We start from the raw sequence: 19159 nt of genomic DNA on the forward strand, positions 1-19159 counted from the left end.
AAGCAGTATTCTGTCTGTAGGTGTGATGTGAAGTCTTGGCTACTTGTTTTGCTATGGGGCAAAGGGTTGAACAACCCTCGCCTTTCTGGGGTGTGCATGTGTGTCTCAGGCAGGTGGGCTTGCCTGTAATGTAATCTCTATAGGCTCCTTCAAGGTCTGTAGAGGAATCTGGCAGGGGCAGGTGCTATGTGGCTCTGGGGAGTGGACAGTGCTTTCTTGAGTTTTAGTTTCAGAGGAACTGTTGGGTCATTGTCTAAGTGTCAGGTTTTCAATGTGACCATTCCATTGTTTCCCATTCCTTGACATGTTGGGCCATGTTTGATTTCCCTTCCTCACCTTGCCTTAGAATTCTTTCAGGTATGTTGGAGAGGCTGGCAAAAAGCTTCCCACTTGTTGGTAGCTATTTCTCCAGACACACCAGAGCCCAGGTGTTCTAGGGCTCAGGCTGTGTTGTCTGTATTCCTGGAACCTTATCAAAATATCTTGTTATTTGAAAAAAATTTAAGGAATGGAAGAGATGGTTCAGTATTAAGAGCACCTGTTCTTGCAGAGCCCAGGTCTGATACCCAGCACCTGCAATGGTGGCTCTTAACCCTCCATAATGCTGGTTCCAGGGGATATATCGCCCTCTTTTGACCTCCTTGGGTACCAGAGAAATGTGTTGCACGTGCAGGCATAACATCTATATACATTTTTTTTAAAAGTTTTAAATTACATTTAGAGAGAGCATGCTTTCCAGTATGTGGACGTTAGAGAAGGCAGTTTGTAGGAGTTGGTTCTCTCCATGGATAGAACTCTCTGGAGAGCTGGTATCCAGGATTTTTGCCTACTGATATACTTTACTGGCTCCTTTTCATGTTTCTTTAACAAACATTAAGCCTTTACCAGTTTTCTTTTGACTTTGATCAGACAGGCATGGCATATTTTGTCTTCAGGTTCCTTTAGTTGAGGATTTCATTGTAGTCTGGCGGGCCTTGAACCTGAGCTTTAGTCTTCCGAGGATTATAGACGTGCCCCTGGCTTTGAGAGGCTCTTTTGTGACCACTTAGTTTTGATGAGTTCATTCCTTGCCTGCAAAATGAGTCAAGGGCCCTGGGTATCTGTGCTCCTTCTGGTTTGCTGCGGATGGCTCTCTTTTTTCCATAGCGACATGACTGAGTCCTAGGATCATCTGCCTTTGTAGGCTTGAGAACAGGAGGAAGGGATTCAGCCTGCCTCTCTTTTAGTGTGTGCACATAAGATACCCATCATCATAGTATGGGATTCATGTATAAAGACTGCATAGTGAAAGGACGAACATGCCACCTACCTACCCTCACGTCTCACTTGGTCCCGAATATAATCTGTACCCTTTGTGTTGAACATTAGGGCTCTTTAAGAATCATCTTCATGCCTGCTACTTTGAATGGTTGACTTTGTTCCTCCTGTTACTTTCTCCAGGTTTCCTAGTTACATTTTGTTTTAAAGACAAGGGGTTTTCTCTGAAACCCATGCCAGTCTGGAACTCTCTATAGCTCAGCTTCTCCCTTCACTGCTTCCTCTGGTCAGGCTATGATCCTGCCACAAGGACCTGCAACAGGCCTGGGGCTGGGACCTCCGCGCTCCCTTCAGCCCTGTCCCTTTGCAGCCCCATGCCTCATGAGGAAGCTTGGGGACACTTACTTGATCTCTCTGGGGCATCCCAGGCAGGAAGCAGGACCTCTAAGTTCAGGTCTTTTGAAAGGCAAGAGAGCCAGAGATCCCAGGGGTGACCATTGTTGCCAGCAACAGGCGTATTCTCTGGAGTCCAGCTCCAAGGAGCTAATTGATGTGTTTTCTACTTTCTGAAAAGTGGTAATTAACCCTGCTCAGGCATAAGTGTGTTGAATGTAGGAGTTTCCTACAATCCTAGCACATAATCGTCTCTCCCTTCTCTTACCTTTCAGCAGACAGCTCGGACAACTCTGATTTGGAAGATGACATCATCTTATCTCTGAATGAGTGATGTGCCATCCCCACTTGGAAGAGAATCTTGGCAGGCGAGAGAAACTGAATGAATTCAGAACACCTGCCCTTTGCTGCCTCCCAGGGCTGTCAGTTAAGGAACTGTATGCCCTGCATTCAGAGGACTATGATTTAGAGTCTCCCTGGAATCTGAGGGCCCTTCTAAGAACAACAATAACAACAACAACACCACACACACACACACACACACACACACACACACACACACACACACACACACACACACACACACACACACACAGCACTACAAGGACTAGGCCCTAGTTTGTGTCCCCTCCTCCTAGGAAGGATATAGCTTTCCTCAAGGGAAAAACAAACATGTCTCTGGGTATTTCACAATATATTTTCTTTGTATAATGTTCTTTACTTAAAGAACAAGAAATAGTTTTTTATAAAACTTAAAAAGGAAAAAAAAAAGCACCAGGCATTTCTAACGAGGGTCTGAACTTATATCCACCAGTCTCCTACCCCTGCGCTTCATTTTCTTTGGAAGAAAATGACGTTTAAAGAACATATAGAGGCATTTTTACATACGTATTTAAATGAAGAGGAAAATCGTGGTTTCGTAAATTGATAAGGATTAAGACTATTTTATTATAAATATAATATATGATTTTTTAACCTGTTTTGTTGCCTCATATGCTGTCAAGTTAATTTGTTTTCCTTTGTGCCAGTGCGGGAAGAAGTTGTGGCCTGAGCACTGGGGAAAATGCCTAGCTCCCTGCCTTGGTGGCCAGGCAGCAGTCAGTCATGTGGACCCTGGTTTTGTGGAGTTGAGAGAACTTTAGGGGTATAAATTCACTCCCTCTCTTTTCTCTTTGTGATTCAGTTTTTCAAGTCTTTTTTTTCCTTCCCTTTCTCCCCAATGTGGAAATTACAAATCAAAGGTCTTTTTCTTTAATGTAAAGTGTATTTATTTAAAAAAAAATACAAAATAAACTACAAGTCTGTCTTTGTTTATGGCCTTTTGTTTTCTTTTACCAAAGTGGGGTTTCCCTTTCCTCCTCTTCAGCTTTGGCCAGACCAGAGGACTTGTAAGGAAGGCAGAGCCTGCACAGTGAGAGAACACTGCCTTCCCACAGCAAACCCCAGGACAGACATACGGTGACTCAGTCACTTGAGCCTGGCCTGAAGTTGCTAAAGGCTTTGTGAGGATAACAAGGGGGCAGAAGGGTTCGGGGATAGGGGAAAACATCTCTATCCCCATGGATGGGACCTTTAAGGAGCATTCTGGCCACCCTTTGGCTGAGATTAGGGGGGGGTTGAGGGGTACTTGAGGGTTGGTCAGGCTGGATTTGGAGTAAAACTCACAAGGTCTAAAACTGACAAAGCAGCATCAGGGCTCATGCTTTGCTCATCCTGCCACTCTCCTCCTGTCCCACAATAAATATAAAATGTTTATTTTTTTTTTCTCTGATTGTGCCCAAATTGTAGCTTCTGTTTCTGTTACATAGGCATTACACAGCCACAGAAACACTTCTCTTTGCTGAGAGAAGGGTGTACTGGTTAAAAAGTAAACAACACAAGACAGTGAAAACTCTCCAGGGGTGGGTGGAGCCTGCTACACCAAGAACACAACCTGTCCCTCAAGTGGCCAGTATCACAGATGTACATCTTGGTCCTCTAAGAAAGCCAAGGCCTCAGCTCCTTGTTTGCTTCATGCCATGGCATTAAATGGTTAGCTGACGCCAGCCAGTTAGAAGCCTGGTAGCTGGTCCTGGATGGATGCAGCTGAAAACAGTTAAAACCCCTGTGCTTAAACTAGTGCAGCGCTTCTGCCAGGGGCTCTCGGGAATACCCATAGGCCTCCCAAGGTAGAGGTGAGCACATTTAATAGGAAAGCAATTTCGGTTGACTTGACAACACTCCCTTAGGAATGTGCCTCATGAGACTAGAAGAAAACATCCAACTTCCATATTCTTCCTAGGGTTCAAAACCTGAGTCACTTAAGAAGACTCAGGCTATGAAACCTACCAATTAGGGGTTTTTGTCTGCTCATGTTTCTTGTCTTGATGCAGTATCTCAGGTGCTGGGTACCTGCTGTCAGCTTTCTCACTGGAGACAATGTCATGATCAAACAAGGCCTTGGCCACCTGACCTACCTTCTCTAGTGCTAGCAGGGCTAGCTGAGAGGCCACAGATCCTGTTACATCTTAAGAACTAAAAGGAAGTGGGTAAGATGGTCCAGTGAGGAAGGTGGCAGGTGACAGTGGGCTATGGTTGTTCACCAAGAAGCAGGTTATCACTAGAGCCAAAGGGTACCCTTTTCCAAAAGAGTTAATAAAGTTCTGTCTGGGAAGGGCACATGGCTGATGAAACCCGCTTTGTTATAGGGACTCAGCTGTGCTACAACTGTTCTATGACACTGTTCAGGATCTGTAAGAAAAACTGCAGCAGTCAAGATGAGGCCTGCTCTGGTTTCTGCTGGTATGACAAAGAATTGCTGTCAAGTCGACCTGCCTTGCTCCATGCCCTAGAGAAAGTGGCCCCGGCTCAAGCAAACATGGTTGGATACGTTAACACTGACTCTCATAATGCCATGGAGCAGGAGTTCTCAGACTTCTGACACTGCAATCCTTTAATACACTCCCTCACGCTGTGGTGACCCCAACCAGAACATTATGTTGTTATTTCATAACTAATTTTGCTACTGTTATGAATTGTAATGCAAATACTTTGGGGGCTACAGGTTTGCCAAATGGGTTGTGACCCACAGGAGGAAAACCCCTGTTTTAGAGCCATCTTTAGTTTCTCATGAATATCAGTCAAAGCCCAGTGAGTGGAAATTCCCTGTTCTTGTCCAGTCTCTTAAAACCCTGTCCCTGTAGACAGACATGAACTCCATACAACCTTCAAGGTCCACCTCAGAGCCCACAGGTCACAGGTGCTAGTTCGGATCAGGCCTGACACTAAGCGCTAGGTTTTTGATCAGAACCTTTAACCAGGGTTGTTGCCACATTCTGAGCCTGGCTGTGATCTGTGGTGACAACTGTTGCCTGAACTGGCTTTCTGCTTGAGACAACAAAGGCAGAGCCTAGATCCCTTAGGCCACTTTCCCCTCCCAGACAGGACTCCTTAATCTTTCCTTCATACAGAGTTGATAATGGATTTTGGGCTCTATCCCATCACAACTGTGACTTCTTTCTCACAAAGGAGTACTATTTCCTTACCTCATGTCTGGGTCAGAACACGGAACACTAAGTCACTCATCCAGGGCATCCTCCTGGCACTGACTCCCTTGCAGACTGAGCACTGTAGTTGGGGGTCTGTTTGCCACAAAGCTTGAGGTCTGACTGCAGCACAGGCCTCTGACACAGCCCTGAGAGCAAAGGAAGCACATTGAAGAGTTAACAAGTCTGGCTGCCTCTCAGCCTGCAGGCCAACATTTTACCTACAAGACCCCTGGGAATTAGGCAGATGACTGAAAGAGGAGACCCTAACCTACAGTAAGACTAAAAGACTGAACCAGAGGGTACTTGGACAGGTCATGCACTTGGCCCTTTGCATCAATATTGCACTGTTCCTCCCCCTCAAATGCAAGACTACACAACTGAAAACTACCCTGTCAAACAGGCTTTTGTAACTGGGTGCTCTGTCTAACAGCTACAGCTCAAACTGAAGCACACACTTAGGGCAGGAAAAACAACAAAACTACCTGCAGCTGTTGGCACAGATCTTAGGCCCGGGCTTTTCTGCTGAGTGGGCTCAGCCCAGGGTGGTATCACAGGGCCCATGCCTTGTAAGCCTGCTGGCCAGCAGCTAAGGGTGACAAGTGTGAGCAGGGTCCTGACAGCAGAGAGCTGAGCACGACCAGCATAGCACAACTTTTAAAAGCAGTTGTGCCAAAAACCATGACATACAGCATGCACTGGGTGAAGCCTTCCATTCTTTATGAAAAATACCTGATTAAACCAGGACTCTGGCGGGATTAAAAATTCATCCTCTGACAAAGGCTTTACTGACAATTTTCCATACAGTTAGTCAAAAAAATAAAATAAAATATAAAAAAATACAGAATACAGCAGACAGAATCTCATACACGGAAAACAACAGTTTCTTCCTATAAAAACAAAAATTCTCCCCAAATCTAAGAACTTAGTTTTAGCAGTGAACAGGATGCCACCAAATGAACCACAAAAACCCAGCAGAGAATCCAGACCAGGGTAAGGTAGGTAGAGGAGAGCAGGTGTTTAGAATAATTGCTTTTGTGACACAGACAGCTGGAAGGCCAGGTGGGCTAGGCGGCGTCTCTTACTATGACTATCACCATGTGTTCTTCCTCTAACTTGCCCAATGTCCGAAGTGCTGACTGGAGGTACTGCTGTGAGAAGTCGCAGGGCGGGAAGGCATAGAGCATGCCAGTGCTGTCTCTGCCCTTAGACCCACCCACCGGCAAGCTGATCACCCCTGCAGCCTGCTTCTGTTTTAAGTAGGAGACCAGGTTCCTGAGAAGCCGCCTCTGCAGGCCTGGCTCCACCATGGGCATCCCCTCAGCGCCAGGCCCGCTGGGGGTTGACTGGATGGCTAGGAGCACAGCATAGCCGTTAGGGCTCCCCTGCTTGATGCGACGGGTGACCTCATCCAGTTTGGGCTGATCCAGGCGAAGACGCTGGGCAATCTTTAGTTGGGTCAGCTTGCTGCCAGAAGTGTGGTCTTTGAGGAGACCACTGATAACCCCCTGGTCCCCCTCAAGGATGTGCATAGAAGTCGGAAAGCAGCTGTTTTTCAGCACTAGGAGCCCATTCCAACCCAGCTGCAGTGTCTGTGCATACTCTGACAGAGTCTTTAGCTTTTTGGTCTCATGTTTTGGCTCTTCAAGAGTCTTGGGCTCTGCCTCAGTGGTCCGATGATTGCGTTCACTCTCTCTAGTCTTTTTCCCATGGGAAGAGTCTGGAGCCTCGTGGTGGTGGTGATGGTGGCTCCTTTCCTCAGCACTATGTCTGCTGTTGCTGAGGGAGTTGCTGCCTGACTCCTTGGTCCCTTCACTGGAGTGGTTCTCCTTTCGGCTACGCTCAGGGGTGCGGTCCGAGCCTCGCTCAGACTGCTGCCCCCCACCCTTGGTCCTGCTCCGTTCCTCATAAGGGGAGTGAGTTGTCCTCCCGCGGTCACTGGAAAGGCTCCTCCGCTTTCGTCTCTCTTCCCAGGGCTTGGCTATGCTCCGGTCCCCATCTGCCCCCCAGCGCTCACCACTCCGGCTTCGCACTGAGCGGCTATAGCCCTCCAGGCTGTTTCTGCGGTCTGAACTTTTACTAAGGCTGGTCCAGTCCCCTTCCAAAAAGGTCCGGTCTCGATCTGAATACAGAAGGTGCGGAGGGGTCCTGTCCCGCACCCTAAGGTCAGCATCCAAGTTTCGATGCCGGGTATATCCATCAGTGAGCAGCTCATAATGCACAGGGAGAGGTGAGGGCTGGTACTGCTGGGGATATCGAGTCTCCTCTGCTTTGGCAAAATCCACCCGGAGCCTGCGATCTGGACCACCCAAGGGAAAGCCCCTCATTTTAGCACAGGCAGCTTGGGCTGCATCCAGGCTCTCGTACTGGATGTAGGCAAAGCTGTCTCCTTTGACGTGATCGATGGTCCGAATGCTCCCAAAGCGATCGAATTCTCTGGCCAGGGCCGCCAGCGAGGTGTTAGGTCCAAGACCACCCACCCAGAGGCGGGTGGTAGGGTTAGCCTTGCCGTAGCCTATCTTTATAGGGTTTCTGCCAATCACCCGGCCAGACATAGCCACCTTGGCCCTGTGTGCCATGTCCAGGTTCTGAAACTTAAGGAAGGCATAGGCACCACCTTGGCCGCGGGCAGGCCTCTTGATGACCACCTCCTCAATGATGCCATACTTCTCGAAGGCCCGTCGAAGCTCCACTTCAGATACACTGTGGTCCAGGTTCCCGATGAAGAGATTTCGAGTGGCTCTCTGATCATCCTCCGGCATCAGGTCCTCCTCGCACACGGCCTGGTAGCTGTACGGGCGCCCGCGGTCGTCGTACAGCCCGTAATAGTCCAGGGCTCGCTCCCGAGACAGTCCCACGGCAGCCGCGGCAGCAGCATCCAGGGCGAAGGCTGCCGCGGCGTGCCGCGCACGGGGCTCCCGCAGGGGCGGGGCGGCTACCGGAGACAGAGAGCGCTGCTTGTACTGGTAGCCCCCGTGCAGGGGCAGATAGCCCAGAGGGTCCGCGGGCGTGGGAGGCCCTGGGGGCGGCGTGGAGGCAGCGGCGCTGCTGCTGCTACTGCGCCGACTGCTCCCGCCGCCGCGCAGGTACACGGGCTCTACCTTGAGCGGGCGGTCGTAGAGCAGCAGCTGACGGGCCAAGGCGTGCTGGCGGGCCTCACGCGCGTCCTGTGGGTGCCGGAAGTTCACATAGGCCACGCGGCCCAGCTCCGGTGTGTGTGACAGGCGCAGGCTGATCTCACCGAACCGCTTGAACTGGTGGAAGAGCCGGTCCTCCAAGTGCTCGGCCGGCAGCGCGGGGCTCAGGCTGCTGATGAGGAGCGTCTTGTACTCCGGAGCCGCCGTGGTACCGGGACCCGCAGGTTCCGCCCCGGGGGGCGGCGGGGGCGGCGGGAGTGGAGATGCGCGGGGCGACGCGCCCCCAGCACCCGGGTCCCCGGAGGCCTTGCCGGTGCGTCCTCCGCCTCCGGGCGCGCCTGAGGAGCGCCCGCTGCTTGCTCGGTGATTCGCATCCCCAGCAGCGCGCCCGTCGCGATGTCCGCCGCCTCCGCCACTGCCGCGGGGCTTGTCACGAGCCCGCGCTGGAACCGGGTGCTTGGTGCCGCCGGAGGCCTTGTGCGCTGCTCGCCGCCCGCCCGCCTCTGCCTCCCGTTCGCGCTCCCGCGGCCGCTTGGCGGACGATGACGAGCCACGCCCGCTCGGGCTGGAGTCTCGCTCGTTCTGCCGCTTCATTGCGCCGGCTTGGCGGGCGGGCGGCCCGCGGGTCCCTCAGAGCGGCAGCGGCGGCAGCCCAGGAGGCAGCGCCCCCGGCGCCGCCATCTTGGACAAAAGGACTCGGCGCGGCGGCAGCGGCGGGGCGGGGCGGGAGCGGCGCCGAGGGGCTGGGAGCTGCGTTATCAAGCTGCGCCGGCCGTACCACGTGACCGAGGTGGGCGGGACGAGAGTTTCGCTCGCCGCCTATCACCGGGCTCCGCGGGCCTGTACCACGTGACATCTTGGCAAACAGAGGAGCCCGCCTGACTGCGAGCTCTGGCGCCGCTGCGTGGTTGGTAGGCACCGGGCTACCGTGTTGGGCGCGGATTCCCTCTGGAGCCTAGCAGGCCCCAGCTGCACTCTGGCTCTGTGCTCTAGGGCTTCCTACACCAGGTCCGCCTACCTTTGGCGGACTCGGGACCCCGCCCACTGGAGCAGGTGTGGCTGCTTGGCCGGAAGCCAAGGGTTGTATCCCACTCAAACCTGCCACTAGGTGAAGAAATTCTATTCCCTTCCATGGAGTTTTCTGACTGGGACCAGAAGTGGCATCCTTGAAGGTAGACACACAAGTATCCCTACACCCTGTCCAGGACCCACATCCAGGCCATCTTGTGCATTCAGATTCTTCCGGCACTGTCCTGACAAGACTCTGAAAACGAAGACTATCCACACAGGTGAGACCTCCCTAGGTCCAGGTACATAAACTAGAAAGAATGCGTTTGCAACCCACAGACAGGCATCTTGGTGCCACTGGGTCCAAATTTCTGCTGTAGGTAGGTGTCTGGGCAGACAGGAGACTGGAAAGGTGGGGTGGCAGAACCAAGGGTAAAGCACAGGTAATGGCGTTAGTTATCACTTCTTGCCATGTTGACATCTTGCTGGCCAGTGTCTTGGCCACATCCAGGAGGTGAGGTGAAGTACCGGCAGGGGCACCCAAAGGCTGCTAGGGCTTATGTTCTCCACAGATGGTTGCGGATCCATTGATGTATCTGTAGAATGATGAAGAAGGCACCCAGCCTTCCCTCCTCCCATAAGCAGAAAAGCAATCAGCAGGAGAAAAGTGCAGGAGGAACTTGGAAGAAACAGCCGAGGGCTTCATGGCAGAAAGTAAGGCCCCGTTGATACAAAGTGAACTGGGGACCACAGGAGAGCTAAGACGCGCTCTTTGGAAAAATGTAACTTCTTAGCAGTCACTCCTTTCACATGATCTTTCGAGGCAGCAGGAGCAAAGTGTCCTTACTGAGGCACAGGTCACAAATGCCAGCAAGGGAACAACTGAAAACCGTGCTGCACAACTCTCCAGGCCCTCTGGGACAAGTTCACACTGCTCCATAAACTGACTCCTGCTAGACTCGCCAGAATCCAGGAAAGCCAGGGGCCCTGTCTGATGCCAGACTGGAACCCCAATGAATTAATAACAAGTACCAGGCAGAGTAAAGAAATGCTAGTTCTGACCACCTGCACTCAGTGCAGACAATTCTGCTTGTTCTGCATAGGCTGAGCCAAATGTAAAAGTCCTTTAGACTTAACCTACGCCCAGAACAGGCTTCCCTTCAGCACCTGCTACAGGGGCCAGCTCTAACTTCACCAGGCTGAAGTATGGGACACCCAGAAGTCAAGGCCCAAAACCCATCGGCTGCCCAAGCCTTCAGTCCTCTTTTGGGAGTTTGTGGCCCTCAGCACTGGCAGGCTCAGGGATCTTTTCAGACTGGAAAGATAAACCAATAACCTATAGGACAGAATCCTGTGCCAGCTCGACTCTCCAAAGACAATTTTTTTCTTTAATAAAAAAATCCCAGACAAACTTTGAAGTCCTAGAGTAAACCAGCAAAAGAAGGAAGTAAATTCCTCCCCACTTGGGGATGGGGGGGTGAGGGGGGCACGGCAGAGCCAACATCATCATCAGGAGAGCTCCAGGCTTCACATCTCATTGTCAGGAGCCCACTTAAAAAATAAATTACAAAATGGTTGTTTGGGGAAGAGACAGATGAACTGCTGTTTCCCTCCGGTGCAGCAGGAACTGGGCAGACTACAGATCAGTCCGTGCGCTGGCCGCCTTGGGGGCATATTTAGGCATGAGTTCATTTATCTTCCGGATATAGTCAGACTTCTCTGCACAGCCTTTGCACATCTCCCCCCAATCGTCCAGGATTTTCTTCAGCTCTTTCACCCGGAGCTTCTTCAGGTCCACTGTGCTCAGGTCAATCTGCTTGTCTGCAGGGAGAGCAGGAGAGTAAATGGCTGGGCAGGAGAGACTGCAGGTCCCAACTGCGCTGCATGCCAAACCATTCCTTAGATGACCAGCCCTACTTGTGGTAGGGGAGGCAAATGCATGCTGTACTCAAGAGCAAACTGACATTCTTCACCAGGAAGGCCACCTCAGGCTATCAGTAGCCACTACAGGACATGCAGTGCAGACAGCCCATGTGATTCAGGGAACGTAGCTCCAGTTCCCCGACGACTTCCTACATGTTAGCACAAAATGACAGCTCCAGGCTGGGGCAGAGCAGACACATCCCCAGTCTCCCCACAAGGCATGGGAGTCAGATGCTTACTCCATAACCCATGTGACCCAAACAAACCTACCTCAGAGCCAACCAGGATACCAAATCAAATGCACACAAGCACAAGGGTTCCAGACACTTGAGGTACAGTAAACACTGGCATTGTTTAAACTTTATGGGAGAGGCCTGGCTCTTCTCAGGACTGGGATTATGTGCAACCAGATGGGCTCTGCCATGGTGATGCTGTAACTGTCATGATTGGGGTTTAGAGCATCACAAGTCACTGAATTCAAGTTCCCACCACATCACTTCTCTGATCAAAAACTTCTGATGCTTTCGAGTTTATGTAGACTAAAAGCCAAATTCCTCCCCAAGACTCTGTCCAACTTGACCTCCTGTGACACTACAATCTCTAATCTCTTATCTACATCATTCTTCTATCAGACGGCCTTTGGGTCAATCAGAGATCCTTCTTCAAATTCTCACAAGTCATCTCCTCACCCTCTGACCTCCGCCTGTCTTCGATGTGGAAGTCTGATCCCTGCAGCACAAAGTATTATCCTTTACACTACAAACCTGCTTTTGATGACTCTTCTGGCTAGAAAGTGAAGTCCAGAAAGGGCATGCAGAGATGGCAGAAGGCACATGGTCCTAGTCACACTCACCGTATTTTAGCTCGCAGATCTGGCTGTCTTTCTTCTTCAGCTTCTCACAGATCTTCTCCACAGGGATATGGTGGGCCAGAGGCTTCGATACCTCATTGATGATCTTGGTGGCGGCATCATCTGTGGCTCCAATGTAGTAGCACTGTTGCACAAAATAGAACAAAAGCCTTTTTTAAAAAGCTATGCACATCAGTAAGTGCTTGTGTTGGGGAGGCCAGAGGCAGCAGAGTCCCTGGAGCTGGGTTACAAGGTGCTGTGGATGCTGGCAACTAAACAGGTCTCTACAGAACAGTCCACACTCATAACCAACTCGCCAGTTCCAGACAATGTTAGGTCATCTTGAAAACCTCTCTTTGCCAAGGGTTCAGTTTAGTTTGTACTGCACGGATCTAGCTGTTCTAGGTCCTAGACACATGATACATGGTCAGCTCCAGAGTTTCCAGACGAGTATAGGAATATAGGAGTCATTAGCGTTCCAATGAGAGACTACCATGGAAACTAAAGCTACAAAAGCTGATGCTTCACCAGGGCTCTTGACCTTAACTTGGCCCTGGCCATTTTGGGGCACCTAGCCAACTACTTCTGATCCCAAACACACCAAATTCTTTCTGGCCTTTGGGGCACTCATTGCCTGGATGTGCTCACTCCTTCATGATCCCCTTCTTCTGCGATACCTAGAGCTACTTCTCTGATAGCTCACACCCACCTACCCACCAAACGATCCTAGCGCATTTTCTTCATGGCCATGCCATTCACTGCGTTGCAACTGCCTGCCATTTTTCTCTCCTGGTATTACCAATATTCAGCTTATAGTAGATGTTTAATAAGTAGAGGGTAAAACCACTTAATCCTCACATTAGTTTACATACATGTCCCATCATAAAGTAGACAGTACACACGAGCCAGGGACAGCTTGGGTGGGTCACCAGCTACTTACCAACCGATTTTCTTTGCCTCTTGCTTCCCGGCAGAACTTTATAAGTTCTTCTTCAATAGTGGCTGGTGAAAATGTGACATCCCTGTCTTTGAGGTCCTGGTAAAATCTCCCCAGATAAGAAATACAAACTGGAAAAGAGGGAGATGTTAAATAGTTACTATTTCCCCAGGAAGAAACCCTGTCAGCAGTTTTGAAAAGAAGGGATTAAAATGTTTTTTTCTCAGGTACTCACAAGTGCACAGAACCCTTAGGTTGCTGGGGTCCTGGAACCCAGTGCATGATGGGAATGAATATTCCCCAAGTGACCCCCACATAACCCTCTCTGCTCTTTTCAAGTTTAAGCCGAGAGTGGACACGTGTCCTTGAGGGAACTCACTGTGACCTCATAAGGGACAGATTGGAGGCTGAAGCAAACGATCAAAACGCTCCTTATTCCGAATACACTGAACCCCCTAAGTGCAGTTTAGTAACCCCGACGCGGTTGCGGCCCACAGGATCCCTATCTATAATTTCAAAAGTGATGGGAAAGGACAAAAACTCCCGCGATGTGGGCTGCCGGCCAAGTTTTCAACGCGACTGAACCGTCGCGTTCCCCTAAATGGGTCAACGTTCCTAGGCCCGGGAAATAACTCTGAGGCCCTTTCTCCAGCGGACTCTCCGGGATGGGCCGTCGCCCTCACCCTCTCGGTTTCGTTGGGTTTAGCGCCTCCAGGCCGCCCCCACCCGGCCCCCCGCACCTTCGCAGTCGCCTGGCCGTAGCGCCCGACTGTCAGGCAGAACGCTCAGGGCCAGCGCTACCGCCAGCCCGCGCGTAGCCCACATCCTTCTCGGCAGTCGCCACCACCGCCGCCGCCGCGCGAATGAACCGCACCCGGCGCGGTGCTCCGCCTAGTGGGCTGGAACACAAACCGGAGCTTCCCATTGGCATGCGGCCCCCGCGCCCACCCATATGCCACATCCTCATTGGTCCACGTGCCCAGGAGCCCAGACCGGCGACTCCACGCTACTCTCCCTTATTGGCTGGTGGTGTCTGGGCCCTAGACAGTTGTCGGTTGCTGATTGAGCCTGGGCGGTCCATAGGAAGCGGTTGGGCGGAAGGTGCACGGCCAGCCATGTTGGGTAAGGGCAGCTACTTTGGCTGCTTATCCCTTACCCTTTCAATCTATTGACTCGACCTGAATACCAAGTCTTGGTTTCACACCCACTCTCCTCCCAAGCCCGGGAGTAGTAGAGCAGGATTTCTGGCGTCTGCCCATAGCTAGCAGGATAGGCGGCGCGAGCAAGGGTCAGAAGCAGTTTCTTGTTTTGAACTACCACGTGAATTGACGAACCAATCTTGGAAAGCGTCCACTTTCATTCGCCGGCTGCCCAGACCCCGCTTTATCCTGGGATAGACTGCGGAAACCTCTTAAACGAAAGGCTCTAGACCTGCCTAGTCGGCTGCTGTCCTGGACTTATGAGGACCTCGCGACAAGGCTGCGAACAGGGGCGTTGGTCTAGCTTCCCAACTGAGGCCATGGGATCTTGGGAGGTTTTGTTCTCCACTCTTGGAGACGCACGGATGAGAATTGGAGACGTTACCGCTTAGACTGCCCTAATGCTAACTTAAGTGGCTTTGGCCACTCGCCCTGGAAGGCAGAATACGGAGAGCGGCCGACTACGTGCAGAAAGGTATCTGGAGCTAAAAGGGCTTGGAGCCCGGCGACAGGGGTTTGAGAGGGGCACTTATGCTCCCATACATTGAAATCAGTGGATCAATATCAGGTATTAATCTTTAATTCACATAACAGCAGTCAAGGGATGGGGCGAGTCAATTGCCAGATATTTACATCTAAAAGTCACATTTCTTGTTGGATTTATAACATGCTACCACAATATATACAGTAAAATGCCTCTTGGGACACTGGCACAAATTTTTTTCTTTAACTTTTCTGGTACAGGTAAGATCATTTTAAGTCAGTTTTTCTTTAGACATGAATACACAAAAGAGATGGTTGGAAGTTTTTTGTTTTAAATAAGCACAGAATGCCAGAGGTTAAAAACACATTTATAGGCTTATTACCAATTAGACACACTCTATACATTTTTTGCTCAAATTCCTGTACAAATACACAGCATTCAAATAGGTATTTACAAATACGCTTTAAAGAATGAAAATCAGTATTTCACAATCTTTTCAAAGGATTCTGATCTCTGGCCTCCCATTTCCCTCACACTGGCTGGTTTTTCAATAAAAAGTATTCAGAATAGGTCCATTTCATCCAGTTAGGGAAAATGAAGAGGTGCAACACAAATATATTTCACCTCGCGTAAAGCAAGGCCAAGGAACTTCACCCTACATTCCCCTCCCTCCCTCCTGTGCCATCAAGTGGAGAAGGGAGATGTCTTCATGTGATGACTGGCTGCCTCCTCGGACTGAGGGTCAGACATGCCTGGAAACCTAAAGCCACCCTACCTAAGAATCACATTCAAAGCTAGACTTGACGCTCATACCTGTGAACCCAGATGGTCCAGAGACAAGCTCGCCAGTGAGTCTGGGCCCTGGGAGCTGGGGCCATTGGAGCAGTCTCTGCTCTGCTCTGCCTGAATGATTCTGAGGGTATCAGAAAGCCCAACACTGTTGGTAACTGGGCCCCAACTCTGAACGGAAATGGGCCTTCTTCCTTCTCCATAGGTTATTTGCTGGCAGTTCTATTAAACTTGTTTATAAGGAAAAACACTGCGACCATGGGTCTTTCTGTTTGGAAAGAATTGTGGAGAAGGGATGAGCAGCTAGGGGTCAGAATGTGGCCATAGCAGGCCAGAAGGCCAACGAGTTAAAGGGACTAGGGGAGCAACGTACCTGCTCATCAAGGAGAAGGCAGTTTTATGGCCATCGCTAATGTGGATGTAAGCAAATAAAAGAAAACAATTGCCTCAAGACAAGTTATTTTAAAAAGTAACTTAGAAGCACCCTGGTGAAATATTACCATACCCCCACCATAATACCAAGATTAAAGTCAGTGCCCTGACTTGAAAGAATTTCCTATAAAGTCACCACTGTGCCCTGCCTAACAGACTGGGGAGGTTTGAAAAACTGCCCTTCTGTCTGTCCTGAACCCTGAGTGGCGGGCAGACCCTATGGGATTGGAGTAGAGGGCTCAGTACTTGGCTGCTTGGAAGATAACAGTTTTACCTGTGTGGCTCTTCCTCCAAAAGGTGACGTTTCCTCCCGCCGTTTATATATTTTAAACCCAGGAGCTTGCTGAACCTGACCACACATCCTCAGGGCCTGGAAGCCAGGCTGGGCAGCCAACCCCACGGCTCAGAGGTAGTGCTGAAAATCCCTGATTCAGGCTCTAAATGGCAGACGTTTGGGGCCACCTGTGAAAGCAGAAAGGTTTTCTGGCTCCTGGCACACTCCAGCCTCACGCTTATACCAGCTCTTTCTAATCCAAGCGAAGGGACCTAACTCCCCACAGGAGTTAAAGCCCTTCGAGCTTCATTTCATTAAGTCCCAGGACATAAGAGATAACCCTTTCAAGTCCATTCGAGCCAGGGAGGCTTCTGCAGATGATGAGGTGTTTTGAGTGGAAAGGAGCAAAAGGCCTGAAATAAAAGTGATGATTAACGTCCAAGTGAGATAAGAGACAAGCCTGGCCCATGGAAGCCTGGCAGTATGCCCAAGGCATGCAGTTAGGCCAGTCATGTGCCTGACCAGCCCCTCAGGTACACACTCCTAGATGGAAGAGTGGGCAGGTGGGCAAGCATTTGTGCAAAACGGCTTGTGGCCCCTTTGTCCACCCATGACATGTAGTCCATGTGGTCCTTGCAATCCCTGAATGCAATCAAGAATTTTTCTGTCCATACAGCAAAGGAAGAGGTCCCTAGTGCAATTTCCATTCTCCAAATCTCTACCCTGGAGGGAGGGTCTGGGCTCCTACTCCTGGGCTCTGTAATGCCTCAAAGCAATGATGTCTGTGCAATCCTTCCATGTAGCTCCATGTGGTCTGGAACTGCAGGAGGAAGAAAGCAACTACTGCATAAAGAAAAACCAGAAAAGTGGAAACAAAAGTAAAGTGGAAGAAGCCACAACCCTTCATGCTGCTGTGGCCTCTGAACATGGCAAAACATGAGTTCACGGCAGTAGAACAGAGACTCTGTTGGTTTCTCCTGAGTGCCAAGCCTCTAGCTCCCTGGGAGGGACTTGCTTTTCAGACCTGGAGTGCCTGGGCAAGCTGCTCATGGACGGTGGTGATGCAGCTGCCTCTCTGCTCCTCACTGTTCCCCTCGGCCGTGCTCCCAGGCCATGCGGGCCTGCTCCTCCTTGGCACTCCCAGGAGGAAGTGAGGCCTTGCGGTGCAGGCCCCTTGGCCTCTCAGCCTCCTCCCGCAGTAGCACACCTTCATCGTGCTCTAGGGCTGGCAGGCGGGGGTGATAGGGCTTGGGTGGCAGCGCAGGTGGGTCCATGGGATCCTGAGGGATGACACACCCTGGGGCTGAGTGGCTCCTGCATGGCTGGGACTTGATGGAGTCAAGAACAGCGGACTCAGAGAGACTGTAGTGGACAGGGAGGTAGGGCGGCTCAAGGTCTTCATCGCCATTCCAGGCCTGGCTTGGCATGGAGTCCATGGTGTCTGTTCGAGGTGGGGCCTCTGAGGAATGCCCAAAGTTACTCTCACTTAAGGAGGATACACCGCTACTGGCGCTGCCAGACAGCGTGGAGTTGCTGCCATCCAGGCCCGATTGGGGGCTTGTAGGGGAGGCTGGGATGGGGTGGAGAGGAGACTGTGTGGAGGAAAGGGTGGGTGAGTTAGAACCCTCTCTAGACAGGTGGACTGGCCTGCCATGTGGAGGCCAAGAGTCTGCTTATCAATGCATGTTAGGATCTCATCAGCTTCACGTCTGTTTCTTCAGTAATGACCCCTAAGGATCTCCCCAACAAAAGCAAGCTAGTGAAGCCCCAGAATCACTATTATTTCTGAGGGTCAATAAATGCCCCTGCCCTGGCTGCTGGGCACTGATGCACCTGGGGCTAAGTCCCAGGTTGAGTGTAGTCTGAGTTACTGACAGGAGGGTTGGGTCATCGGCAGAGGGAACCCTGGTGTGCCATAGATCAGATGAAGGCTATTCTGCTGCTAAAATTGGTCACAGACTTATCTTTTCCCATTTTCAGAAAAATTAAGCTAACAACAGGATTCAAATTTTACTTCTTGGAATTTTCATAAAACTCCTGTACCTAACATTTCTCATTTTGATTGATACTAGTTTTATAAACTCTATTGTCCACTGCAGGGACACTTACTTAGCTATTGGACTACAGTGTATTAAGAGCCTGTGGTACTGGCAGAGCCCTCAGGTTTCTCAGTGCTCACTACCCATATACTTTTGTTGCCATGGGTTGTCCGCACGACTCTGGTCTCCCTGTCCTCATCACATTTGTTGCAGGATGCACGGGTCACCCGCAGCTCTAGTGTGGCTCTGGCCACCCCCAGCTTCTGCCAGCTCAGGCTCTCAGGGCAGAGGAGCAGAGGAGGGTTCAGGTTCCTCTTGTAGGCCCCAGGGGTGACTCTACAGCAGATGAGGCGGTGGGACAGTTGCTTCAGTACATTACCTTGCGCAGCGTCCGGGCGGGAAGGGCCGGGGGGGTATCACCCAGAGGGTGGTGGAAGGCGTCAAAGTGCAGGGAGTAATGACCTGTAAAGGGAATAGAACCAGAGCTCAGCTGGGGACCCGTGTACGACTGCACAGCAGCATCACCTTGCTGAGCACTGGGCAGGTGTGGAAAAGTCCCCTGAGAACATCTCAGCATTGAAGGCCACAGAAAACCTTTCTTTATGTTGACAGTCTGCAAAACAGAGATTGCTGGGGTAAAATAATCACATTTCACACAGGAGGCCAGGAAATCTGAGTGCTTCAGAGCCCATGAAACAGCAGGCCCCAGACAGGAGTAGTTCTAGTTCGCTGGCGGTTGGTGGCAGGCTGGTGATTAGTGTATCTGGCATAGTTGATTTTGTTGTCTTCAGCCTCCCTAACTGGGATGGCCTTCCTGGGCTAGTCTGTAGGACTCAGGAACCATACTGGCCTCAATATTCAGCAGGCTCCTCTCTGTGGTGTGGATGCTTTTTCCTTGGCTGAGATGGTCTAG

The 19159-nt window shown here is 51.0% G+C and overlaps 4 protein-coding genes across 22 annotated transcripts in view; 1 reads left to right on the plus strand and 3 right to left on the minus strand.

The window, feature by feature from the left end:
- The window catches only part of Dcaf1 (DDB1 and CUL4 associated factor 1), a 74403-nt gene extending 71439 nt beyond the window's left edge, over nt 1-2964 (plus strand). For 2 of the 4 annotated variants that reach the window (XM_039081572.2, NM_001354204.2), the window contains 1 exon segment: nt 1926-2964. In XM_039081572.2, coding sequence (XP_038937500.1) covers nt 1926-1984 — 59 coding nt within the window. In that variant the 3' untranslated portion in view covers nt 1985-2964. 4 annotated transcript variants of the gene reach the window in all.
- A 2979-nt stretch (nt 2965-5943) lies between these two features.
- Rbm15b (RNA binding motif protein 15B) lies at nt 5944-9009 on the minus strand. The gene has a single exon (NM_001399320.1). The coding sequence runs from the start codon at nt 8903-8905 to the stop codon at nt 6242-6244; it is 2664 nt and encodes an 887-aa protein (NP_001386249.1). The 5' UTR covers nt 8906-9009; the 3' UTR covers nt 5944-6241.
- A 1678-nt stretch (nt 9010-10687) lies between these two features.
- On the minus strand, nt 10688-13894 carry Manf (mesencephalic astrocyte-derived neurotrophic factor). Its single transcript, NM_001401064.1, has 4 exons — nt 13770-13894; nt 13033-13160; nt 12096-12237; nt 10688-11140 (listed from the first exon to the last, which is right to left on the minus strand). Exons 1-4 carry the CDS (start codon nt 13852-13854, stop codon nt 10956-10958), a joined length of 540 nt encoding a protein of 179 aa, NP_001387993.1. The 5' UTR covers nt 13855-13894; the 3' UTR covers nt 10688-10955.
- An 898-nt stretch (nt 13895-14792) lies between these two features.
- Dock3 (dedicator of cyto-kinesis 3) overlaps nt 14793-19159 on the minus strand; it is a 351061-nt gene continuing 346694 nt past the window's right edge. For all 16 annotated transcript variants that reach the window (XM_006243867.5, XM_006243865.5, XM_039081583.2 and 13 more), the window contains 2 exons: nt 18626-18708; nt 14793-17799 (listed from right to left, as the gene is read on the minus strand). In XM_006243867.5, coding sequence (XP_006243929.1) covers nt 17290-17799; nt 18626-18708 — 593 coding nt within the window. In that variant the 3' untranslated portion in view covers nt 14793-17289. The remainder of the gene's footprint in view (nt 17800-18625; nt 18709-19159) is intronic.

Source organism: Rattus norvegicus, chromosome 8 (genome assembly GCF_036323735.1).
Source record: "Rattus norvegicus strain BN/NHsdMcwi chromosome 8, GRCr8, whole genome shotgun sequence".
NCBI lineage: Eukaryota > Metazoa > Chordata > Mammalia > Rodentia > Muridae > Rattus > Rattus norvegicus.

Excerpts from the sequence above, each read along its gene's own strand:
- Rbm15b (NM_001399320.1), bottom strand. The coding sequence starts at position 8,905 with ATGAAGCGGCAGAACGAGCGAGACTCCAGCCCGAGCGGGCGTGGCTCG.
- Manf (NM_001401064.1), bottom strand. The coding sequence starts at position 13,854 with ATGTGGGCTACGCGCGGGCTGGCGGTAGCGCTGGCCCTGAGCGTTCTG. Across the intron at positions 13,161-13,769 it reads ACGGCCAGGCGACTGCGAAG|TTTGTATTTCTTATCTGGGG; the intron begins GTGCGGGGGGCC and ends CCTCTTTTCCAG. Across the intron at positions 11,141-12,095 it reads GATCTGCGAGCTAAAATACG|ACAAGCAGATTGACCTGAGC; the intron begins GTGAGTGTGACT and ends CTCTCCCTGCAG.